General features: G+C 42.5%; 1 protein-coding gene and 1 long non-coding RNA gene across 2 annotated transcripts; both read right to left on the reverse strand.

The window, feature by feature from the left end:
• Nucleotides 1–937: 937 nt before the first annotated feature.
• On the reverse strand, nucleotides 938–25,463 carry LOC141801252 (collagen alpha-6(VI) chain-like). Its single transcript, XM_074684229.1, has 32 exons — nucleotides 25,388–25,463; nucleotides 24,692–25,279; nucleotides 23,953–24,510; nucleotides 22,913–23,527; nucleotides 22,202–22,765; nucleotides 20,960–21,517; nucleotides 20,045–20,623; nucleotides 19,341–19,898; nucleotides 18,905–19,266; nucleotides 18,261–18,339; nucleotides 17,958–18,103; nucleotides 17,588–17,680; nucleotides 15,114–15,167; nucleotides 14,962–15,024; nucleotides 12,460–12,513; nucleotides 11,841–11,876; nucleotides 11,692–11,754; nucleotides 10,053–10,115; nucleotides 9,684–9,746; nucleotides 9,529–9,591; nucleotides 9,392–9,442; nucleotides 7,676–7,738; nucleotides 7,545–7,607; nucleotides 7,431–7,466; nucleotides 7,321–7,357; nucleotides 4,866–5,356; nucleotides 4,678–4,768; nucleotides 3,794–4,447; nucleotides 3,622–3,709; nucleotides 3,408–3,538; nucleotides 3,095–3,205; nucleotides 938–1,104 (listed from the first exon to the last, which is right to left on the reverse strand). Exons 1-32 carry the CDS (start codon nucleotides 25,461–25,463, stop codon nucleotides 938–940), a joined length of 7,218 nt encoding a protein of 2,405 aa, XP_074540330.1.
• Nucleotides 15,276–16,346, reverse strand: LOC141800152 (uncharacterized). Its single transcript, XR_012599299.1, has 4 exons — nucleotides 16,291–16,346; nucleotides 16,042–16,113; nucleotides 15,431–15,457; nucleotides 15,276–15,321 (listed from the first exon to the last, which is right to left on the reverse strand). It is a non-coding gene; the product is annotated as an uncharacterized LOC141800152 (long non-coding RNA).
• Nucleotides 25,464–26,071: the final 608 nt, after the last annotated feature.

Here is a 26,071-nt window from a genome sequence, read left to right on the forward strand (position 1 = left end):
AACAGTTCACCGAGTTTACCTTATTTACCTTTTGCACAGTAAGTACCAACTGGGCATGGTTAACTGGGAGGGGTTAAATAAAACATGACACTTGTCCTGAGACTTCTTAAAGTTCAGTGGAGAGGTTGGTAAAGATGTGACAGTGACCTCTGCTGGCTGACTCTTGGAAGTGTGTTTCTTAATGGGAAGCTAAATGAGTTAGTTTATCGTTCTTTTAACATATAGAAATTTATGCCCTGAATTTCTTAATCGCTTATAAGGAGTTATTAGGTAACAAAAACCATAAGTCCATGTAAATTTAGATCATTGTTAGTTTATTTTATTATTAGTTGATTTATTTTGATAGATGTTGTTATTCTTGTTTTGTTCTTAATAAAATGTGTTTGATTGTCGATGTGTTTTCTTAACCCTTTCATCTGAACGGTGACATTGGAAACATGTTTAAAAAAAACCTAATGCCAGTAATTTTTTAAAAAATATTTCATAGAAATGGATATAAATATTTATTTAGAGATAGAGTTTGAACACTCTTTAATTTAGAAACTGTATCGTAGCTGTTTCAGTAATAATACTAATAGATGAAATTTGAGGTTTCTGGAATAATGTGTTTATTAAAAAACTTGAACACAATGCAACATGATGATGTGCTGCTGCAGATCATGTTAGTAATCAAGATTAAAACATGTGACCCGTTTTCTTTTTTGAACTTCTAGAAATCTATCAGCTGATCTCTGAAAATACAACAACATCCTTCATTCAGCTGTCATGTTTGGTAGCATTCAGGTAGTAAAAAGTGGAATTAGCACCAACTGAAACCAGACTCTTCAAGCTCACATTCAGCTTGATTCAGGAGTCCTGTGAGATAATTTGATCCTGTTTTTTTATTGAAATGATCAGTTCTGATAGATCGGTGAAACCTCCATCCATCTCGTCGTCCTCATGACAGGCAGAGGGCCTCACACTCCTCCCTTGTCTCGAAGCGATTTTCGTTGCCGCCACAGCCTCTGTACCAGAATCGGGCGCACTTTCTGTCGTGTCTGTTGAAATACCACTTGAGAACGTTTGTGTCGCAGCTCCCCCGGTCCTTGTTGAGGAGACAGGCGGCTAATGGAGACAGATAAGAAACAGCCAAAAGCCATAGATTTACACACGGTCTGGCCTCTACAGCAGTGTTTTCCAAACTTTTATTTATAGCTTCCCAATCCAAACCATCCTCATCCTACTTTATAAATGAGCTGACAAGTTTACTGTGCAAAAATGTTCTTTTTTTTATCATGTCTCTGCATCATCTTACATCTTTCACACCAGCCAGGCCAATAAGACATGTCTGACAAACGCATTGTTATTTTGCACATTTTTTTGTTCAGCTTACACTTTGCAAATTTTGAAGACTGTAGCCTACTATAACACTTCACAGTCACATCACAAAGTGCCCATATACAGAGAACTTCAAGTTACAGTGGGGGAAATAAGTATTAAACCCGTCAACTTTTGTCTCATCACATTTATTTCCAAAGCTGCAATTCAAACGAAATTTCTACCAGACATTGGTATTAACTCAAATAATCCACACATGAAAAGAAATCACAACGTTCAGGTCCATAAATAATGATTATGGTGAATTAAGTACGATAACACAGGAAAAAAGGATTGAACACACCATGGAAAGGTTGTATACTTTGGCAAGGAAAGGCACCATACCACCTGAAATCTGACAGTAATTATTACTTGAACTTCCAATTAGTGCAAACCAACATCAGCTGGGCTAGAGCAAATTGATGGTCCTATAAAAAAGGTGTTTTTTTCACCAAGCAGTTAAATAGCACACACCTCATGATGGGTAAAGGCAAAGAGCTCTCTGAAGACATTCACAACCTGATTGTTGCTCAGCATCAGAATGGAACTGGTTGCAGGCTTATATCAAAGCACCTGAATATTCCAGTCAGCACCGTTGGGGCCATTATTCACAAGTGGAAGAAGCACCACCTTACCATCAACAGGCCACGCACAGGAGCTCCTTGAAGATTTCTGACCAGGGAGTCAGAAAGATAGTCAGAAGAGGACTCAACCAGCCAAGGACCACCCTGAAAGTGCTCCAGAAAGACTTGGAGGCAGCAGGTACAATTGTTACAGAGAAAACAACAGGCAATGCACTCCACTGCCATGGCCTCTATGGACGCTCAGCCCACACGACTCAATTCCTCAAGAAAAGGCATGTTGAAGCTGGTTTAAAGTTTGCTAAACAGCATCTTGACAAGCCTGTAGAATACTGGGAGAATGTTGTCTGGTCAGATGAGACCAAAACTGAACTTTTGGGCTGTCATACTACAGACCATGTTTGGAGGAGAAATGGCTCTGCACATCAGCCAAAAAACACTACACCAACAGTGAAGTTTGGAGGTGGAAGCATCATGGCATGGGGTTGTTTCTCATCTCATGGTGTTGGCAAACTTCATCTAACTGACGGAGCAATGAATGGAGCCATGTATGGGGAAATTCTTGATCTGAATCTGCTGCCATCCACCAGGATGATGAAGATGAGACGTGGCTGGACCTTCCAGCAGGACAACCATCCAAAGCACACGGCAAAGTTGACTCTCAAATGGTTTCAGAAAAAGAAAATCAATCTGTTAGAACGGCCTAGTCAATCACCTGACTTCAATCCAACTGAACATTTGTGGAAAGAAGTAAAGAAAAGGGTTCACCAGAGGGCACCAAAGAATATTCCAGATTTAAAGACAATCTGTGCAGAGGAATGGACCAAAATCACACCTGAGCAGTGTGGGCCATTAGTTCAAACATACAAGAAGCTTCTGGAAGCTGTCATTGCAAACAAAGGCTTCTCCACTAAATATTAGATGAGTCTCAGTTAGCGTGTTCAATACTTGTTTCCTGTGTTTTCGTACTTAATTCACCATAATCATTATTTATGGACCTGAACGTTGTGATTTCTTTTCATGTGTGGATTATTTGAGTTGATACCAATGTCTGGGAGAAATTTAGTTTGAGTTGCAGCTTTGGAAATAAATGTGATGAGAAAAAAGTTGAAGTGTTCAATACTTATTTCCCCCACTGTAGGTTTCTTGCCTCCTACCTTTCCCGGCGTTCCTGGACGGCTGTGTCGTCAGAGTGAACGCGGTGGTCTGTGCTGGAGGTGTCGGCTCCTCTGGTTTTGCGGCTAACTCTGGGACCAGCTTGACATCATCTGAGGGACAGGAAGAAGAAACTCACCGTTTTTTCAGGAATGTCTTAAACTTCTTTACTAATTTCCCCATGAGGGAGTAATAAAGCCGTCTTTATTCTTTTCCTTCTCTTTGAGGTTCAATGATCGAACTTCTTTCACCAAAACTAGTCACCCTGTTCCTGTTCTGTTCTCCTAAAAGCTCTTGGATAAGTTTCACACTCACTCAGACTGATGTTTTGGATCCTGGTTTCAGGCTCTCTGAAGTGTTTAGTCAGAATCTCTCCTTTCCTCTGGGCTTGAAAATACCCCTCGAAAGTCTCCTCCTCCCAGTCTCCAGACCCTTCCATGAACAACCTGTGACACACCGTTAGTAAAACCCGTTACAGACTGAGGCTTGCATAAAATCAGAAGAATCAATGCCGTTCATCTTTACGGACCTGGAGGATCCTGGAGGACCTGCTGGTGGTTCCAATGTGGTTTCACACACCTGTGTCATTGATGGAGGAGGATACCTGTTGAATCCCTCTGAGAGAAACCGGACACAGACATTCATGTTTCAGACCTTCAGGTTGAATCAGAAGCGGTGGACGTGTCAGACGGAGCGCTTACTGTTCAGGGCGGAGAGGAAGACCCTGAAGAACCGCTGGCAGTAGCCCTGCTCCTCAGGGCCCAGTCTGCTGACGTGGATCAGGTGCTGATGTAGCGGCAGACTGGCCAGCTCCTCCACCTGCGTGCGGCGGTAGCGTTGGCCCACCGTCACCACGAACAGCGCCACCCCCTCACACTTGGCCTTCTTGGAGATGTAGCTCAGCATGGCCCGGTCTTGTGAGGCGGTCTGAGTCCCAACCACGGTCAGCACTGCCTTCCTAGTCCGGGCTTGAGTGGCCTTCAGGAGGACCTCCCTCAGAGCGAAGTCCAGCGTCTCTCCCAGAGCCGAGGAGCCCCCCTGCTGGGTCACAGTCCGGGTCAGGTGCCTCCTCATCAGGTTCTGGTTCTGGTAGCTCTGCAGGCCAAACTCCTCCTTGATAACGGTGGTGCTGCTCTTCTGGACCAACGCCACCCGGGCACTCTTTCCCGCCCTGCGGGGCTGAGAGCTCACCGCCAGCTGCTGCACCACAGAACCCAGCAGCTGCTGGGCGCCGGCGTACTCCTCAGCCTTCACTTCTCTGGAACCATCCAGCACCAAGACCAGGTCCACATCAGCTTCCTGAGGCCGGCCCTGATCCTGGATGAAGGAGCATATCTCTGCAGGTCCACAGGGGTCTGAGGGGACAGGAAGTGGTCATGAAACAGGAGATTTTTGATTTGATGTATTGACTTTGGAACACAAATGGTTGGTGAAAACTTTTCTCCTGCCTCGTAGAGATGAGAAAGTTTTCTCCAAACATGGCGTCAGAATGTAGATCCAGTCAGGGGCCAGAAGAGGGCAGGTTTTGGTTTGGCAGTGAAACCTGAAGCGTGTTTACAACAGGGTCATTTTTGTGTGGGCTTACCGTAACAGATCACACAGTCCTTCACCTTCCTGAGGCCTGCAGACGTGTCCCGCCCCAGCACGGTGAAGACAGCTCTCCCCGTGTCATCAACCTGACGGAGAACACCAGCTCTCAGTATCGTCATCTTTAACGCAGACTCCTGAAATAAATACAGCTGTTGGCTCAGATTGAAGCGGTATCGAACTCACCTCCATCGCCTCACGAACATCCGGAGTGTTCTTCAGAGAGACCACAGCTGGGATGATGTTGAGGGCACGGTACTCCATCATGGCGGTCACAACATCACTCACATCCTGTGTCGGCCCGTTGGAGAAGAAGACGGCCACCCTCCTCACCAGCATCCCCGCTCTGACGCGTTTAAAGACGTGCTGACCCACGAAGCGCATCGCTGCGCCCAGCTGGCGGCGGCCGCGCCCCTCAAAGGTGAGGCTCTTCACAGACTCGTTCAGCTGGACCTTGCGGTGGTAGTCGTGGAAGCGGATCAGGTACCTGGTGTCAGCGCTGTATCCTATCACCGCCACACGGGCCCCATTCGGACAGTTGCTCTCAGAGACAAAGATGTCCTCCAGCAGGGTCAGGAGGGCGGAGCGCTGCCTCCTGAAGGCTGCTTCGGTCACATCCCCAGACATGTCCAGACCAAAAACCAGCTCGGTGGGGTAGGCGGGGCACTTTGAGCATTCTGAAGGAACAGAGATGGAGGAACTTGGAGGAAAGTGTCAAATTATCTCCTCAGAAAATTTCAGAAGTTCCACATTTAGTTCAAAGTCAGAGGAGACGTAAACTTACGTTTCTGAACCGTGTTAAATCTCACAGACTGAGCTCTTTACTGACTTACTTTATGTTTGTGAGAGTCAGAAGATAAACATACCACTGGAACAAGCTGTGGGGAGGAGAAAACAACAAATCTTATACACCTGGACATAAAGACACTCATGTTATCTGTGAATAAAAAAACAAATTAGAGAATGATAAATATTTGGTGTTTTCTTTCATAAACATGTTTCCATCTCTCCACTTATTATACTACTCCTGCAATACTCCTCCGCAACACATGAGGGCAGTGCGATCTGTAAGTGGTCCAGCTACATGTTCTGCTTTTCCGCAGCACTTTGAGTGTATTATGTTAAATTAATGATGTTGACATTTGTCATACTTAAACTTTATCAAGGAAGGATGGAGAGGAGATTACAGATAGGGATGGGAATCGAAAACCGGTTCCTGTTGAGAATCAATAAGAAATGTTTCAGTCCATTGATATCGTTAGCCTTTGTGCTTAACAATTCCCTTATTAATTCTTTACATTGTGTCAGAGCTGCTGGGCCTTACGTCGACTAGTCTGCTGCAGCTAGCTTAGCAGTTAGATAACGTTTCCTAAGAAAACTCTGATTCAGGATTTTCAGCTTGAAGTTTTCCTGAAGAACTGACTTCATCAAGAAATGTTCATCACTCTCTCTCAGGAGATTCATATTCAGCACATTCAAAATGATATAAATCACGTTATTCACCAAAACAACAAAAAGCACAAGCTTGATGCTAACGTATATGGAAAACTGCATTGATATGCTAGCAGTTAGCATACATCAGCATAGCTCCAGCTTCAGGATAGAATTTCAACTTTAATCACAGAAACATATCACATCAACTCTTTGTAAAAAATACTGAGAATTTCAAATGCTAAAAGCTAACAGGCTAATGAAAGGCTCATGGCTGACTTCATAACTACAGAAAGGTTCCAAACAACTTAAACCATTGCCATAACCACTTTGAGACACTAGATGGCCTACTTGAATTATTAAAGTATCACAACACAGTACATCAGCGTCACATGGTGTGAAATTTTGACCTGTTTCTGTTAAATTATGCCCAGAAATATCCAGACTCAGGGACCAGTTACATTTTATTCACTTACAGTATAAACTCAATTAAATGTTGTTGACACAGAAAACCTGTAAAGCTACTTTTTGTAGCAAGAAAATTCACAACAGGAATTGATAAGGGCATTGGTATTGACAAAATCTGATTAATTCCCATCCCTAACTACAGACGCTCCCCACCCTCTCTTAATTCCTCTCCTGTGTATGTCGGGCTGTAAAACTTCAAACCTGTTGACTCCTGGCCTGGCTCTGCTGTCAGTTTGTTGTTGTAGTCAAGATTAATACCATCTAGTTTAGGGCCAATCCCAGCAATCTAGCTAACGCTGCTACAGCTAATGATAGCTGCAGCGACCTCAGACCAGGGTGACAAATTCACACCAAACAGACGATTTTTCCAAAGTCCTGCTTACAACGAGTACACATCTGACCAATCAGAACGCTCTTTCTTAATACGTCACATACCAAAACATTCAACATGGCGGAACGCTTCACTGTGTTTGTGTCCCAGCGCCGGTTTCTTTACGACAAGACATGAAAACTATAAAGACAACGTGTGGAGGAGAATGGCTGAATGATATCTCCAAATTTTTTGCAGTTTTGTGCTGTTTTTTTGCGCTGCTGTTGGTGTGCAAAGGCCTTTAATGTGTGGTTAAAGAGACAGTGGCTGAACTCAGGCTTCAATAGATGGTGAATTGAAGGTTTTCAAAGATGGCAAATATCTTCAACTAAACTATTTTTTATCCACTGGTTGGCAGCTTTCGTCTCTTACCGCAGTGTTCTTTGATGAAGGTGATCAGCTGGCACTCCTAAGACAACAGGAAGACGTGTCATGAGTTTCCATGTCAGCAGATTTAAGATGTGAATTTAAGGTGGACTCACAGTCATGTTCTTGTCTCCAGGAGGACCTTTAGGACCCTGAACGAAGGAGGAGTAGAAATATTAGTGTGGTGTCTCCATCAGCGTTTTGATGCTGACAGATATCTGCAGTCTCACCCTGTGTCCTTCGTCACCTGTAGATCCAGCTCCACCTGTAGTTCCTGGCCTGCCAGGGTTACCCTGAGTGATCAGACATGAAAGTCAGAACAGTCTTAACACAAGGAAAACTCAGGTATGATGGGACTCACAGGTCGGCCGTCAATCCCCTTGTGTCCTGGGTATCCTTTCCCTCCAGCGTCACCTTTTCTCCCCTGAACACACCAAAACGGAAAACTCATACCGGGAACGAGTTTCAGGCTTTGTTTAGAAAAAAACAACTGGATATCATTTAAATCTCTTAATTAAAAGCAGGCTTACACGTTCACCAGGGTAACCAGGAAAACCAGGATCCCCCTGTAAAAAGAAAATGTCTTTATCCAATGAAAAGGTACTTTTGTGCTATAGCATGTGCAGTGATCAGGTTATGTTCATTTCAATCAGTTTATGACTGGAATTCTACATCTGGCTGTCTGCTTCCAGGTGCTGGTTTTGGTGTAATGAAGGTCTTATATTCATGCAGAAATATATAAAGTCATAAATCTGTGCAAAATTGTATCTCAGACTTTAAATTATTCTCTGAATTTTTACTTTTTTTCCCCACAGACTTTATTTTTAAATTCAGAAATCATAAGGAAAAAAAATCAGAAATATAAATTAATGTTATATATTTATATATATATATATATATATATATATATATATATATATATATATATATATATATATATATATATATATATATATATATAATTTCGGAGAATTATGAGAAAAAAATACTTAAAAAGTCAGGATTGAACATTTTTTTCCTCTGAACTTTTTGTATTTTCAGAAAAAAGATGTAATATATTTAATTTAATATCTGACCTTTTAGATTTAGAATCTTACAAAATGTTGAAAATAAGACAAAAACAAAATAGTAATCTCAGCATTCTAACTTTCTTTCAGGATCCTAAGAAAGAAAGACCCAACTCAATGTTTATCTGAAACCGACTTTTTAAAACCACAATTCTACACATTTTGGAAAAAATCAGAACTAAGACTATTTCTCAGAATTTTGGTCTCAATGCCATGATTGTGTTTTTTACTGGAAAGTATTTATTCAGAAGTTATAGAAAATAAAACTTGAACTCTTAACCTTTTGAAAAAAAGTAGGATAAAATAATTTTTAGAATTTTATTTTTTGTCAGAATTTTAAATATACAGAACCCTCAGAAAAAAACAAGACTCTCGGTTTAATTTTAGTTTTCTGAATTTTATAAATTTAGAATTCTCAAAAAAATATCATTAGTCAATGTTTGTACTCCTTTCTGGTTTCTTAAAATCACATTTCTATCAGCTTTTGAAAAATTCAAAAAATGAAACTCTTCCTTAGGATTTTGTATTAGTTCTCTGAATTCAGAGAAAAAAATGAGAATTCAAAGATTACAGTCAAGAAAAAAAAATCAAACTTTAGACTCAATGTCTACTTTTTTGATTTCAAAATTCTGAACATTTTGGTGAAAAGTCAAACTTTTTCTTACAATTCTATAAATTTAAAAATACTGAGCAAATAAAGGAAACTCAGGGTTTAATCTCAAATCTGAAATTTTGAAAATCTGACTGATTTTTTTAACTTCTTTTTTTTTTATTTTTTTTTTTATTCCATCTGGATTCTTTATTTTTTATCAGTGAAAAAGTTCAGAAGTCAGAGATTAAACTTTGAGTTCTGATGATAAAGGAAGAACAAAACAAAACAAAAAAAAGCTAAGTTTCTTTTTCCTTGCCTAAATTTCATTTTTGAAATTGGCCTGATACATTAAATGAGTTTATGCTCTACATTAAGATCAAACTTTCCTCATGGGTTATGTTTTTCAGCTAAACTCTACCTTGGCACCTGCACGCCCTTTAGGTCCAACCCCGTCCTTGCCGTCATCCCCCTGCATCACAAACAGACAGCGGCAGGTTCAAATATTAACACTCAGCTCAGATTTTTATCATTTACAGCTGACACCCAGCTTCTTACCGGCTCTCCTCGTCCTCCACGTAATCCAGGAGCACCTTTCACACCTGGGTCCCCAGGTTCACCCTTAAAACAACAACAACAACAACACTTCAAACTTTAAATCCACCAAACATATTCTACCTCACGGATAAGGCACAGGAAATGAGGTCACACACCTTTCGCCCGATGGGACCGTCACGCCCAGGTAATCCTGGAGTGCCATCAGGTCCTTGCTCTCCCTGCAGAGGAGACAGTCATGCAAATAAAACAATACTTCATCCTGATTGGCTAATCAGATTGGTAATCAGGTACTTTGCAGTTTTGGTCAAACACAGCGTTTCACTTGTTTAAACCTGCAGCAGAAGCAGCGTTTAGCTCCAGTCAGCTAGCACCATCATCCTGCAACAACTGAAAGAGGATGGCGCTAGCTCCGCTAATGTTAGCCTCAGTCTGTAAATCAGTGGGACTCAGGCTAAGACATTAGCTGCCGCTAAACGTCAGTGATCTAAGAGTTTAAGACTCAGAGGGTGAGCTGCCATGCTGACCTGGGGTCCAGGAAAGCCAGGGTATCCTTTAGGTCCAACGTCACCTTTGACTCCTGCAGGTCCCTGCAGAGACATCACAAGCTGATTTTGAACACTGTTGTTTAGACACACTTGTTTTATGTTCACAAGCCATGTGTATAATGTAAAAAAAAAAAGGCTAAATCTGCTGCGTTTCAAAAAAAAACCTTGGACGCCATCTTGGTTCTTGAAGAATTCTACCTCACCTCTACCTGTTTCCAACGGTAACATTCTTCTTCTCTTTGGAGCTCTGTTCTAAGGGCATTACTGCCACCTACTGGAATCAGCAGGTCTACAACAACACAACAACGCTAACGTTGTGTGTACAGTCCAAAACCAAAAACTGGAGTAGCTACAAATCCGATCAAACAGAACAGGTGCAGATGAGAATTCTTCTGGATTTCTATGTGTTGTCATGGCCTGAAACCCAAGTATGGCAGCCTTAGTGTGCCAAAAGCTACTACATGAAGTAAGAGAGCACTAAGAGAGGGTCGTCCTGTGTCCAAAGCAGTTCTGAGGTCATAAAAGTTCACACAACTGTAAAAATCAAGAGCACAATCCATCACGCTTTCCTTGATGTGGTTTAAATTTCCCATGTGGCTCTCCCTCCTCAGGTCCTCTGAATTTCTCTGGAAGTCTGTAAAACAGCCAACTTCAGTTCCCTACACCAGCAACAGTAACACATGGAGAAAACAAAACACACACACACCAACTTCAGCGGAGTTGCATGTGAAGCCAAGTTCAATAGGGAACATCAGCTGAGGCGAAAATGCAAAGCTTGGCTCTCTAGTTTGCTTTCCCTTGTTGACTCAACACAACCCTGAAACAATCTGAAGCCATCATTAGGTTGTACATAATCCCCAGATGATAATGACTTCTGGATATTTTAAGTTCTTGTAACTAAACAATTCATCTGTAAGCCATTAAAAACTAAGTTTCTACTTGTAAATTGGTCAAAACATTTACAGATCCATGTTTCCCCGGTGGCAGATAATCTGGGGCCTTAAGCCATGTCCACACGTAGCCGGGTATTTAGGAAAACGCATAGAGTTTTATACGTTTACGCCCGTCGTCCACACGAAACAGCAGTTTTACGTCACCGAAAACAATGTTTTCTAAAAACTCTGGCCAAAGTGAAGATTTTGGAAAACTCCGGTTTCGTGGTTTCATGTAGACGCGGGAAAACAGAGTTTTCAGTTCTTCAACGTCACAGGTTAATGACGAGGGCTTATTCTGGTTGGCTGACACGGGTTTTACGTCTGGAAAACTCTGCCCATTATGGGTTTGGCGTGCCTTGAGCAGCACTCACTGGCGGATTTACCCGCTTCGTGTGAACGAAAGTATTTTTTTAAATTCGTTTTTGAAAATACCCGGCTACGTGTGGACATGACCTTAATCTGAGATTCCCCTTCTATGCGGATGATACCCTCCTTTACCTCTCTGTCAGTCCCAAGTATGTCACTCATCTTAACACACTGAACAACTGCAGATCTCGGTTCAGACCTCTGCGTGGTGATCTAACACAGTTGGGAATATCTGGATCAAGTTGATTGAAATCACTTTTGGCAACAGGATTACAGATTTGGGATCCTTCTAATCCAGATTTAGCTTTTTCACTGACCTGTGGACCAGAAACCCCTGGAATACCTGGCGCTCCTCTACCCCCTTTATCTCCAGGTCCACCCTGCAGAGACACAGAGAGTTTAAAGAGTGTTTTTTCATGTATCTAGATCTCTTAAAACTTTCTGTGTGTGTTCATTCAACTCTTACCTTCCTACCAGGGGCGCCTCGTCGTCCATCCAGACCCTGCACAGCACAGATTTAAGAAAAAACATGTTTCATCATCACTTAGATATTCCTGGCTGATCTACACACAGATGGAGCAGGATGGGGCTCCAAACATAACCCAAATCTCTCCAAGTTTCAGTCTCTTTTTAAACAACAGCACCATTTTTTTTAACAGGTCAGACTGTGATATGCAGAAAAGTCTGTCAAACAATGTGGCTCTTTTTCAAGTTTTTAGCTTACTTAGTGGTTTCACAAAAACAGTCGAACAAAACAGGAATATCATGATTAATGGAAAGTTGAAAAAGGAGCGAAGGTATCAAGATCTAAATGTTTGGCATGCAACTGTTTATGTCCTCTCGAGAATTTCCACATTCGATTATTTCCAACATAAATAATTTTGTAAAAAACAGCTTTAGTCTTTCCGGCACTTCGATGGTTTATAAAAGCTGTTTGGGTTGTTGGACTCTGAATGAGGCCTTTGTTCATTTCCTACTCTCATGTTTCTGTGTGAAAACCCCTCAGTAAAATGATTAAAAAGTCACCATTACACCTGATAACTACATTCACTCTACCTGTCAGAGGTTATGATGTTAGTACTTACAGAGTTTCCGATGTCTCCAGCTTTACCCGGCCGTCCATCTGCTCCAGATAGACCCTGTGGGTTTAAAAACGATAAGATAAACGAAAGAATGCCTATTGACACTCATTTTGTGGTGTAGCTTGTTGCTGTCTTTGTTGTTGTTGAACTTGTACAGTGCTTTGAAAATGAACTTCCTCTTGGGGATAATAAATCTAATCTAATCTAATCTACCGTATTTTCTGCACTATAAGGCGCACCTAAAAGCCTTCAATTTTCTCAAAAGTCGACGGTGCGCCTTATAACCCAATGCGCCTTATATATGGATCAATATTGATTAATCATGGCTACCATGTTCAGGGTGTGTCACCGAAGTAACAGCGGTAAGACCCAGTAAAGAGGAATTCTGCTAAGTGCTAATGTTAGCTTGCAGGCTGGCCCAGGCTTCTTCTCTTGTTATTTGTTAGAGCAACACAGCGCCCCCCAAAGGTCTGGCATGTGAAATGATCTCTGGAAACTGTCTCTATGGACGGCAGAAACGGCTTCGTCTTTACAGCGCATGGCACAGAAAATAGTAGGTTAGGAAAATGTGCGGCTCCGTGTGGATGTAGCCTGAGTTTGAATGACTTATCTGACTGTTTAGTTGACATTCCCTTTAGCGCAGCTCCATCTAGTGGATGCACAACGCAACCCCAGCCACTACTGTAACTTCTATTCTATGCGCCTTATAATGCGGCGCGCCCTATATATGAAAACAGTTTTAAAATAGGCCATTCATTGAAGCTGCGCCCTATACTCCGAAGCGCCTTATAGTGCGAAAAAATACGGTAATCGAATCTAAAACTGCAAAGACAACTACAGGTACCACAACCATTATATGCCTACGGTAACCACCACTACTAGGAAAACATCTATAACTACATAGACTTCCCACTGCTGCTGTAACCTCTGTGACAGCTACGACTACTAAAACCACTATGAACAATAATGGCGTCTATATTTACTACAAGTAATATGGTATTACAACTTCTGTGGCTACTTCTACGACTACTTTGACTGCTTTGACCTCAGCGACTTCTCAGACTTCTATCACTACTATGACAGCCTCACCTCATAGGAGCACATGTAGTTTGTGTTTTTCTTTTTATTTGGTCTGGGAAGGTATCACACAGACAACAAATCAGAAGAGTATCAGCAGGGTTTTCATCAGTTAGTGAATCAGCAGCATTAAACACTAAAACATGTGCGCTCACCAGTCATAAGAAAGAAAGCTGACTTAACACACGCTGTCTGTGGTGGCTCTCACCTGAAAACCGGGGTCTCCTGGATCTCCTTTTGCTCCTGGTATGTTATTAGCGGTACCTGGTTCACCCTGTCCAAAAAAAAAACCAAACAAAAATCTGAGCTCTGTTTTAAAACAAACATTACAACAGCAACATTACAACTTCATTCTCATTATATCACATTTATCATCTCAATAATACGATATTTAGTCTCACCACATTTTGACGTAATTCCTGAAACGTTTTTATCTAACGCCTTATTCTTGTTTGAAGATTTGGAATTTGGTACCTTTAAAAATTACTCACAGAATCCATCAATTATCGAAAAACAAAACAAAAACTGCCACTCGGAGGTTTGATTGATTGATTGATTGATTGATTGATTGATTGATTGATTGATTGATTGATTGATTGATTTGGATCACGTAAACAACTGTACAAAAAAAATTTTAAAAAAAGATAAATAAAGCACAGATGTATGCATACATACATACATACATACATACATACAGAGTACCTATATAATCATAAGGAAATAAGTGCACAGTAAAAAAATGTTTACATGAGCGAAATGGAGTAGGAAGAAGTATAAAACTTATCTAATCCCACCCCTATAATCTGAACTATTAATATGTTCTAATTAATTTAATTACACAAAACAAAAGGAATATTTATTTCATTCCTTCATTACACTATGTGTCATTTCCTGCCACATTTTAATTCAATTAGTAAGCGAACATCTTGTGTAAGTTATTGAATGTACCTCTGGAGAATCGTTTCTTTATGTCTCTTTTTAAACAGAATTATACTTGAAATGTTTTTGATTTCAGTGCTCGATTTATTCCACAGTTTTACTCCACAAATGGTGATACAGAAACTTTTCTTTGTTGTGCGAGCTCTGCCAACCTTTAGATTTGATTTCTCTCTTGAATCATGGCCTTGCTCTCTTTCATGAAACATTCTCTGTATATTTATTGGTAGCAGATAGTTACTTGCTTTATATAAAACTTGGGCTGTTTTATGCTCAACCAAATCAAACAGTTTTAGAGTTTTGGACTTCCAGAATAAGTCATTTGTGTGTGCCCCATAATCAACCCTGTGAATAATTCTCATTGCTCTTTTTTGTAGTATGAAAAGTGGCTGAAGTGCAAGGTGACTCAAAAGTTATGGTATAGCTTTAACAGCTCTTTTTCTGGAGGACATGAAAGTCTAGTTTCTGTCGTCATGGGTGGTAAAAACTCACCGAATCTCCTCTCAGTCCTTTCTCCCCCTTCGGCCCAGTCTCCCCTTTGGGACCTGGGACACCCTGAGAACGACAAAGATCATTTTCTCCAAAACAAATGTGAAAAGTGCAGATTGCTGCGTATTAAGATGGACATCAAAAGGTTTTCTCACCGGATTTCCTGCGTCGCCTTTTACTCCTTGAAATCCTTTGAGTCCTGCATCGCCCTGCAGACACAGAACCACGACAGAACTCAAACCAGAACCTCCAGATACAATCTATCATCATGGTTCAATGATTAAAATCAAGCTTATTAATGTTATCTTCCATTCCTACCTGTTCCCCGTTGACTCCATCCAGACCGTCTTCTCCTTTGTCACCCTGCCACGTTAGAGCAGATGCTACAGCTCAAGCTCGCCTCAGTAAATAAAACTTCAAAACAAAACAAAACATTCTTTGCTCAACAGACTTTTCATTCAGAGTTGCTCACCCTCTCCCCTGACACTCCTCTGTAGCCCTGCAGACATAAACATAAGGAAAACAAATGTGACAGAGTCTTTTTTTTCTGACAAACAAAATCAGTTCATGACCCATGAAAAGATTGAAAATGCCTAACAAGTTAATGGTAACTGTTGCAGACTTTTTCATCGTAATGCTACGTGCTGCTAATGCTTACGCTTACACTTCATGTAACAGGTCATTTGAGCTTGACACAACTTACCTGAAACCAAAAAAACATCCCTCACTGTCTCTACTGCTAAATGAAACCCTGAGATAAGACGGGCAGTAAGAGCTTGTACATCACCGGGGTTATTAAGTGGGCTCCTCATTTCATTGTTCAGCCTTGTTAAGTTAGGCCCACGACACCTTAGAGAGGCTTCACAGTTAGCTCTGAAGTCACTGAGCAATTCCCCTCCATGCCAGCTCTCACGGTCCATCGTCACGTTCAACGGACCCAGGCTCCGTACAGCGAGCTCCAGGTAGTGACAACACTGTTACTGCCTACACTACCACACGGTCCTTGGCCCCCCCGCTGCTGAGATAACTTTACCATCTCCCTAAACTATTTGTTTATCTAAGTTGTATTGATCCAAAGTGTACCTGGATTCCTCTGAGTCCGGGGCAGCCCAGCGTGCCTTGAGGTCCAGATGCTCCAGGCACCCCTCGCCCACCCTGCAACAACGAAACAAAGCCAAGAACCAGACGCGGCTCAGTCGACAAGCGGATTGTTTTAATTTTTTTTTTTTTTTTTTTTTTTTTTTTTTGTGGCTGTCTTCGACAAAAACAGTCTGACCTTTAGAGACTGAATACTGAAGCCAACATTGAGTGAAGATGAAGAAAAACACTTACAGGGAATCCTGGCTCCCCTGAGAAACCCCTGTGACCATCCATTCCTGGCACGCCCTGATAATAAAACACAGGAAACATCATCAGAGGCTGAGACATTAAAGACAAAACTCTCAGGTTAAGAATCAGGTCTGCAGGTTGGATATGCCTTAAAGGTCCCATATTAGGCAAAATTCACTTTAGACTGGTTTTGTAAAAGTGAAATGTGTTTCCATTCTGTGCAGCACATGTTTCACTTTGGCTGCTCGGCTGCTTTAGTAAAATGAACATGGCGAAGGTACGAGCGAAGCACGGCAGTTGCTCTGTTGTTGGCTGCACAAAAGAGCACAGAAGTCTTTTTTTAACTCCATCATCTGAGGTTTTAAGGACGCAGTGGATTAATTTTATTTTTGATGGAGATGCACCCACAACAACTCCTGAAATGTTGCATGTGTGTGCTCACCATTTCACTTCGGACTGCTTTCTCAACGAGGGCCAGTACAAAACAGGATTCACCAAGAACCTGAAGCTGAAGCATGGATCTTTACCAACTGTCCAACTGAACACATGAGTAAATAATATCAGGGGACATTAAAGAGAAGACTACTTGTCGCGGTAGCCCTCGGCGGAGCTAATGTTGTGCTACAGGTTAGCTAACTCACTCTCAGCTGTTATTATGGACGCTAAGACCACAGTCACCTCTAATGTGTGTGTTACTGCAGCAGTTTAGTTGCTTGATAGATGTCCCTCATGGTACTGTCTGGAAAAACTAACAGTCCAGGCTGCACACAGTTCTTTCTGCTTGGTATGGTCATATAATTCTGGTTAGCACCAAGCTGCTAACGCTAGCATTATTTAGAAACGTCCTGCTGCAGCCGTAGAGATTGGATTTCTTCAGGCGCCTCTCCTTCTGGGTCAGACTGGACCAAACTGGTCTGACTGAACCACGGCGCTTCTATGAGCCATATCTACGTACTCTGGGTAAACACTGCAGCATGGTACCGGAGTGAAAGCCACAACCTCGTCCAAAGAAGTTGTGACGGAGGCGTAGACAGTGCAGCTCATTATCATTTAGAGCTCCGCCCACAGAAACAGCTTGTTCTCAGAAGCGCTTGGAAAAGGGGATTTACAGAGTGGCTGAAGTCCTGGAAATATCTGGATTTTGAGCCAAAAAACTTTAAATTGACTGTCCTGGGACCTCTGAGACCTATTTGAACTTTTTGAACAGTTGCATAATATGGGACCTTTAATATGACTCAGGAGGTGGCTGTTTATATATTTCATATCATGTATTTATAGACACAAGCAACCCATCAGTTACCTTCGGCCCTGGTATACCTGGAGGACCAGGTGGGCCTTGAGGTCCAAAACATTTGCAGATGACCTGGCAGCAGTCCCGCTCTAACACTGTACTCTGCAGATTGGAGGAAAGAGAGGAAGACAGAGAAGGGTTAAACCAAGTTTGAAGGGTATCCTATATAGTTGTTGGGGTACCCCAGGGGTCTGTACTGGATCCTTTTTTTAATTCCATTTCGATGCAGACTAATCAGTCCTCTGTGCACCTGGCAGCTCACACAAATGAAAGGAGTATTGAATGACTTTTAAACATGGGCAGAATTTTCAAACTGCTACAAGATCTAGCTTCAGCGGCAGGTGTAAAACCTTGTGGTTGGAGAACATGAGAAACTCACAATTTCCTTGAAGATGGTGCTGCCGACACTGTGCATTCCAATGCTGAGAGGAAGCTCGTAAGAAAGACCTCGGCCAAACTCTACCCTCTGCAGCTGGGCCGGGTCAAGTGCTCCATTCAGAGCTACTACCAGCAAAGCACTGACCCCTGCAGACAGAAAATGGAAAAACAGGCTGTGTGTTCATGGATGCAGAAAAATGATAGGGAAGAGAGAAAGGATAAGTAAAGAAATTGGCAATAAAAAGTAAGGCTGAAGTGTTAGGCAAAGTAGAGCTTGTCGGACACAGCTTCTTCCAGATTTTACCAGAAAGACGCAGCTGTTCTGATGTCTGCTGTAGAGTCACCAAGTTTTCGTCAAAGCCATCTGAAAAGATCACCAGCACCTGGTGGAAGAGACACATCACATTGGACCATTTCAAACTGGGGGTACCTGATTTCAAACGCTTCATCACCTGTAAGTTTTTAATGCAGTGCTTCCTACAGGCTTGATGATCACATCCATACAGTCTTAGTTTTGGTCCTTATTGGTCCACAATGTCTTAAGCCGCGTTTCCACCAAGCAGTCTGGTTTGGTTCAGTACGGTTTGGCCCGGTGTGGTACAGTTAAGCCTGATCCCATTTGCGGGTTAAGTGACGATTCTTTTGACCAATCAACTGTCTGCAGTGTTGTAGCTCCCCCTTCTGAGAGCGGAAAGGTTAAGTCCGGCACCCATATGAAAGGGTCCCAAAAAAGTAGGCCGACTCGTCTCGGATCTTGGGGATCTGTCCCGGGATAAGCTAGTGGAAACACCACAAAACGCACGCTGTACCAAGACGAACCGAACCGGGCTGTTTGGTGGGAATGCGGCTTTACAGACTCAAACAACCATTTCACAATTTTGGCATCTACACACAAGTCATAATCTTTAAGATACCTTCAAACTTTACAAGGCTTGGGGCTTCTCTTACCTTTACTTCTGAACTTGGCTCAGCCTTGAACCGTTCTTTGAAGGAATCCAGCATTTTAGAGTTAAAGTATGTAGGCTCTTCCAAAGTGATGCTCATGACTTTCTTCACCGATTCCTCGCTGTACTCTTCAAACCTTGTGTCGTACAGCGCAGGCTTTTTACTGCCAACCACTTGGTAGGCAATTTTGGCCTTGACTGATGTATTTTTCATGCAGCACAAGCCTTCGATCGAGGAAATGTAATGAACAATCTCAGGCAGGAAAGTCTGGAGCTTGGTGTTGCCACTGACCAGGGTCTCCCCAGGTGTCCTGTCTCCGCGGGAAATATCAAACCCAATGGCGATACTGATGCTGCACTCTTTTTCTGTGGAAGATTTCTCCATTAGACATCACAGAAGCAGAGAAACCCTTACATACAAGAGTGAGACTTTAACTTACTGATGATAGGTGGGTCACAGATGATGTCGACTAATTGCTTCTTGATACCTGGTAATCCGTTAAAGTCTGGTATAGTGATCAGTCTTTCAGCTGTACCAGTGATATCCACCAGCTGAATCTGCTGGACATTCCCTATGCTGACGGCAAACACATCAACACCAGAACCTCTGAGTTCCTGGGCCGCTTTCTTCACATCATCTTGAGAGTCACCGTCGGTTATTAAAACAAGTCTCTTGGAAATCCCTCTGCGGCAGCCCTGTGACTCCTCAAAGTACCCTTTGATATGAGACAAGGCCTTTCCGATGAGGGTGTTTCCACTCGTGTATTCCATTTCCGTGATGTGCTTGATCACATCATCCTTACTGTTATACTTGTTGAGGTAAAACTCATCTTTGAATTGGTCGTTGAACTTTGCGAGTCCAACATGCACCATCTCCTCACTAACTCTAAAGGTCTTGACTAATTCTGCCGTAAAGTTTATCATACTGTTGTAGTTGTTTTGCCCAATGCTACCAGACTGATCAAGTAGAAAGACCAGGTCAGCTTTTTCATCGCAATCTGCAAAGTCAAGCAAGAAAAAAGGTATTTACATCTGCACCCACAGCCATTTTTGTGCCACCTGAAAAACAATCTGACCGTTTTGTTTTCAGATTATTTCAATCTATAAAAAGCAGCAACACCTTTGTAACAAAACAAACCCTTACCTGTCTTTGATTGGTCACAGATGATTTTTATCACAAACTTCCACAGAGCTTCTAAGGCATCAAAACTCTCCACGAACAAAACTTTGGATTCATCCCCCCCAGCGATGATCAGCAGCTCTGCCTTGTTTGCATCTTTTATTCCAACACTTACAACAGTGACCTTATCGCTCCGCAGTTGATCCGATGTTGGCTTCAGATTTTCGGGCTGATGTGCTTCTCCATCTGTGATCACAAGGAGAATCTGAGGCACCTTGTCCTGTCTCCGGCCACCATGTTCTCTGCCAAAGAACTCCCTTGAGTAGTTTAAGGCATTGCCTGTATAGGTCCTTTCCTTGGGATGTTTCAAAGTTTTTATTGCATCAAGAATGCCTTTTTTGGAGTCATATCTGTTCAGCGGAAAAACCAACTCTGGAACATCCGAGTACACAATGGCCCCAAATTGGGTCAAGTCTTTACCAACTGTCATATTCTTCACAATTGCCGCCATAAAATTTTGCATTTTTCCAAAATCCTCGTCACCAATGCTGCGCGACCCATCAACCAGAAAGATAATGTCTGCCTTTGCTGTTTTCTTGCATGCTGTTCGAAAAGAAAAAAGACAAGTGCAGAAAAATCAGTGACTTGATATCTCAAATATTTAAGTAAAGATTACATTCAATATAAAGTCAAGACTCTATCGTACTACGTGTTAGAGAACTGCAGAGCTGCATTCTTTTGCTGATGACATGGTTCTATTTTTTGACTAATTTTATTTCCAAGAGAGGCAAATGTATTGTGAATTTACAAGCAACTGGAGGGTAGGAGGTTTTCCACCAAAGCATCAAACTGAGTAGTGACTGGATGTTTTTTTTCAGGATCATACTTGGCGTGAGTAAGTCTTAACTATACATTTGCAATGTGACAAACAAGTCTTACGTTTCACTGGGTCACAGAGCCTGAAGGAAATCTCCTTCACACGGTCTTTCAGTGCATCAAAGTTTATCTCTGAATACACCCTTTCTGATGATCCGCTGATCTCCACCAACTGACGCCGGGGGACACTGGATGTTCCAATGGCATATACCACCACCCCTTTATTCTTCAGAGCTTCAGCAGGTTCCTTCACATTATCAGAAGATTTTCCATCCGTTATCACAACAAGCCTCTTGGTCCGTAGAGGGCGCTCCCCTTGGTCTTCATCAAAATATCTTGACAGTTCTTTTATGGCCGTTCCTAGGTTCCTGCCTTTGCCTGTTTGCTTCATATTATCGATGGCGTTTGACATTGCCTCTATATTGTAGTACGTCTTGAGGGCAAATTCCAATTTATAAGTGTTGCTAAACTGCATGACACCAACATGCACCTTATTCTGACCAATGGAGGACCTCCTGATGATAGATTTCATGAATTCTTTAATTTTCTGAAAGTCTTCTGGACTTAACATCTCAGAGTTTTCCACGAGGAAGAAGATGTCACTGGTTACGTCTTTGCAAACTGTAAACACAAAACAGGGAAGCGTTAAGACATGTTCCTCTTTTGACCTTTATTTCTTTGAAACTTTTCCTCAGTCTCATGAAACAAACTCGTCCCTACCTCTCTATCTGCGGTCTATCTTTAACAAGAGAACCAGAGGTTGAAGGTTTTTGATTTGGGTGAGCCATGGGTTCCTACAACTGCAGCCTTAGCGCTTTGAAAGCGGCTTCATTCTTGTTTAACTGCTTGAAATGGTTTTCATTCAGTCCCTCTGAGCTTGTTCTGATGCCATTACTGCTTTTTTTCACAACTGAGAACTTTATGGGCACCTCTGTGTTTAGCATTCACCAATACACGAGATGAACCGCCCAACTACTGGTGGAGATCTACCAAAGGCCACTTCTGGATGAGACACTTATAGCGCCAACTACAGGCCTGGCATGGGTACTACAGTGTTTCCGTGTTAACAGAGATTTTTTTCTCTATGTTTTTGTATTTTGGGGTGAAACGGGGCACAAGAATTTACTCCAAACCATGGCCCTCCAAGGACAAGTACTAATTAAATATGACTAAAGGATGTATTGGAGGGATCAGAAATCAACATGGACCTGGATCTGTCTTAACATATCTCTTGGAAGAGTCCAAATTTCAGAGGATCTGGGTCCAGTTCAGCTCCCTGTACACTCAGAGTTCACATTTCCTTACCTTCTGGGGAGCAGATTTCTGTTACGATTTCAGGGTAGATGGTACCAAGGGCGTCAAAGTTATTGACAAAGAAAGTTTTCTGAGGGTCTCCAGATATGTCTTGCAGCTCCATCTGGTTTGCTCCCTTCACACCAATGGCATAGATAACAACACCCTGTGTCCTCAAATCATTTGCAGGACGCTTCACCTCATCACCAGATTTCCCGTCTGTGATCACAATCAGGTACTCTGGAACTTTGTGATCACGGGTGGACCTTGCATTTCTGAAGAGAGGTTTCATGGCATCTAGTCCCCTTCCCGTCCTGGTCCCACCACCTTCGCTGTGCTGACAATTTCGCACGGCTCTTTCTAGATCAGCAGCATCAGATAATTTTGAGAGGTCGTATTCCACAGTTGGCGTTTCAGTGTATTTCACAAGACCCATGCGGACTTTATGTGGCCCAATTTGAAAAGTCCGGATTAGATGGGTGATGAACATCTTCAGCTCGACAAAGTCATCATCTTTAATGCTTTCTGAGTCATCCATCAGGATGTAAATGTCTGCCTCCTCCTTTAGGACACAGGCTGTGGAGACAAATGCAACTATGAGTCAGAGAGAAACAATGAAATGTGATCACGCAGTTAAGGTGACTTTTATTTTACTGGGAACAAAACCAACTGGAGAAAAGAGGCAAAGTTTCCCTGTGGCCAAAGAGCCAAACAAAACCTTACCTTCCTTGATGTCCTCTCTGATCGTGGTAGTGGTGACTACTTTTTTGATGATGTTCTCACACATGATTTTCACCAGGCTCTGCTTGAAGAACTTGAGCTGAGAGAAACTGTCCACGCTAAAAACGTGTCTACTGCTCGGGTCAGACGCCATCTCCACCAGCTGAGTCTTGTTGGCATTTTGAACTCCGACAGCGTAAATGGTGACACCAGTTCGGCGGAGATTCAGTGCCTCTTTCAACACAACATCCTGGGAACTACCATCGGTGATCACCATCGCTACCTGCTGGACGCCCTTCCTGCTGCCTCTTTCTGGGATGAAGACTTTCTCCCGAGTATACTTGAGAGCCGCTCCGGTATTGGTTCCACCTCCGTTGTAAGGCAGGAGTTTGACGAACTGCAGGAGTTCAGATTTTTCCTGGAACGTGTCGAGGTACACGGAGGCTGTTGCGTTATCGTTATACGTAACAAATCCCACACGGACTTTAACTGGGCTGATGTCCAGGCTGTCGACTAAGGAGTGAAGGAAGTTTCGCATAAGCTGGAAGTTCTCAGGGCCAATGCTTCCAGACTCATCGATGATGAACACGATGTCGGCCACATTGGCTCCTTTGCACTCTGAAAGAAGAGTATGATGTGTTAACTCCAGGCAGCCACTTCTTCATCATTTAAAAGTGCTAAACATTTAATTCAGATGACACCGTCACAGAAACAGGTTGACATTGCGAGCTTTATTACCCCGGCCTTAAACAACTACTGAAAGTGTGGGGTGTAAACAAAAGGTATGGCGACTCTTGAGGACGTAACTCTTACGGGAAAGCTAAACTCAAGTCGTGTATAGGTGTTAGTTAATCAAACAGATGATTTCTTGTTTTGTTGACCAGTCTTCAAACCTTTTTCCATTTCTAATCCCTGATGATATTAAGTTTACTCCGTCACATCTGCTTGACAAGTAGCCACTTTAGAAAGTCTTCACACGGACTTTAATATTTCGAAGATTAGGTTGGTCAGTCCAAAAATGGATGAAAAATGGCTTTTCTCACCTTCAGTCCTGCCCTCTTTTGTCTCATTCTGGAAGACAAAATCCAACAAACCCACTCTGACACTGTTATATGCGTAGCCAGGACTGGTAAACAACTGCAATGCCTCGACCGATGCACCTGCATTCATCCCAATAATTGTTATCCCCTCTGCCTCCACTTTGCGAGCTGTCCTGTACACGGCATCATCTGATTCTTTGCCAGCAACAACAACCAGGTACTGTCTGTAGCCTAGATAGCCACGACCCCCAGCCTCTTTCTTGAAAAACTCTCTGCTGGCGCTCTCCAGAGCACTGCCGATGTTTCGTGGTTGGTTTATTCTTCGTCGAAGGCGATACCGTTGGAGAGCCGCCACAGTCTCTTGTTTGGTTTTGTGAGCATTGAGAAGGAATTCAACATTGAGATCTCTGCCGTACTGGGCCAAACCAATGCTGTTGGCAGAAGCCCCAATGTCCAGTTTATTAATTAACTCAACAAGCTCGGTCTTAAATGTGTTGAACTGTCCCTGAGCCATGCCGCTGTCCACCAAAAAGACAATATCTGAGTATGCTTCTGTACCACCTGAAAGACAGAAACAAAGAATGTTTGCATTTTATTTCAGCAGATTTGAGACATGAACAAACTGACCTAGTATGATTTCATCCTGAGCCTTTTTAAAGGCTATCTCTTTTTGAGCATTTCAAACTTTTGTTAGTTGTTGAAAAAGTCACAAATGCACAGCTGTTAGATTATGTTTCCCTACCTTGACTTTGAATTACCACAGAGGTGCACACAGTTTTCACAAGACGGTCTGTCAGCTTCAGCAGGGACTGGAAACTGTCAGTATACAAAAGGTAGTTCTCCGGGGGCCAGTTAGCTATGGACTGGAGCTCCTCCACGTTGGCATCCCCAACTCCAACGGCAAACACGATGACTCCATGCAACCTCAGCTGACGGGCTGGAGACACCACGCTGTCCAATGATGCCCCATCTGTGACGACGACGGCGATCTGAGGCACTTGTTGCTTGCGCCGGCTCCCCGCCTCTGGAGTGAAGTACTGCGTCAGCAGGAACTCCATGGCCTTGCCGGTTTGTGTGCCTCCCATTCGGTAGGGAATCCTGCCCACCGCAGCAAGCAGGGAGTTTTTGTCCGTGTGCTCATTCAGACGAAACTCTGGGAATGTTTCATCACTGTACTGTGCCAATCCAACTTGAACCTTGTCTGGACCGATGTCGAGTTCTTTGATGATGTTTCTGAGAAAATTTCTGACCACTTGAAAACTGTAAGCACCAATGCTGCTGGAGCCATCCACCAGGAAGACAATGTCAGCCACTGTGACATTTTCACACTCTACACAGGGGGAGGAGGAGAACGGCATCAGAAGGTAAGGTGGTCCTTTTGTAAAATTCCTGCTCAAAAAAAACTCTCTCCCATGAAATGATCTGTGGAAATACCCACCTGGTTTTCCAGCAGCGATGCCACAGCAGCTTGCCGCTACGATGAGGCCGAACAGAAGACTCATTCCCCCCCTCATGCTGGACTGTTTGGAGACACAAATGAAAGGAGGTAAAATATGATGCCCAGTGGGATTACAGAAACCCAAAAACTGTTGGTGCTGATGTGATATCAGTCACTGACATGTTGGTTTCAGCTTAAGGACAGTTTTTTTTTTTCACTTCACAACAAAAAAAAAGAATTCTAAAAAGTGTTTCCATTTTATTTTAATCAAAAATATCTTAGACTTAATATGATCCATATTCACCTGAAATATTGTTGCTACTGTCTCTTTAAGAAACATCAATGGATTTTAGTAACTCAGCATTCTGGAACTACGTCCAGTCATGTGTCAAGGAGATTCAACAGCTGGTGATGTCATGATTTGAGCAACTTTTCTTATGAGAAAGGAAAGAGTCTGTCTTTCTTATTTCTGATATAAAAAATCGTCTTATTAAACTTCATGTGAGCCACATTCACCTGAAACATTTGAGCTACTGGCTCTTCAAGGATCTTCTTCAAGGAACCTTAAAACTCAGCATTTCAGAACTCTTTTATAAACAGTTTCTCCTTTTAGTTAAAGATAAGGTCTTATTCTTCTCTCACTACATTAACAAGTTGTTCAAAGCAGCCTAAAGACATCCTGAC

The sequence above is a fragment of the Halichoeres trimaculatus genome, unplaced genomic scaffold (assembly GCF_033239565.1).
Source record: "Halichoeres trimaculatus isolate MK-OKI-2021-1 unplaced genomic scaffold, fHalTri1.1 fHalTri1_scaffold_12, whole genome shotgun sequence".
Classification (NCBI taxonomy): Eukaryota; Metazoa; Chordata; class Actinopteri; order Labriformes; family Labridae; genus Halichoeres; species Halichoeres trimaculatus.

What these genes read in the sequence shown, in the direction of transcription:
- LOC141801252 (XM_074684229.1), bottom strand. Translation starts at nt 25,463, where the DNA reads ATGAGGGGGGGAATGAGTCTTCTGTTCGGCCTCATCGTAGCGGCAAGC. An exon ending in CATCGCTGCTGGAAAACCAG is followed by an intron (nt 25,280 to 25,387) that starts GTGGGTATTTCC and finishes CCCCCTGTGTAG; the next exon opens with AGTGTGAAAATGTCACAGTG. An exon ending in GGTCCTCCAGGATCCTCCAG is followed by an intron (nt 3,539 to 3,621) that starts GTCCGTAAAGAT and finishes GGTGTGTCACAG; the next exon opens with GTTGTTCATGGAAGGGTCTG.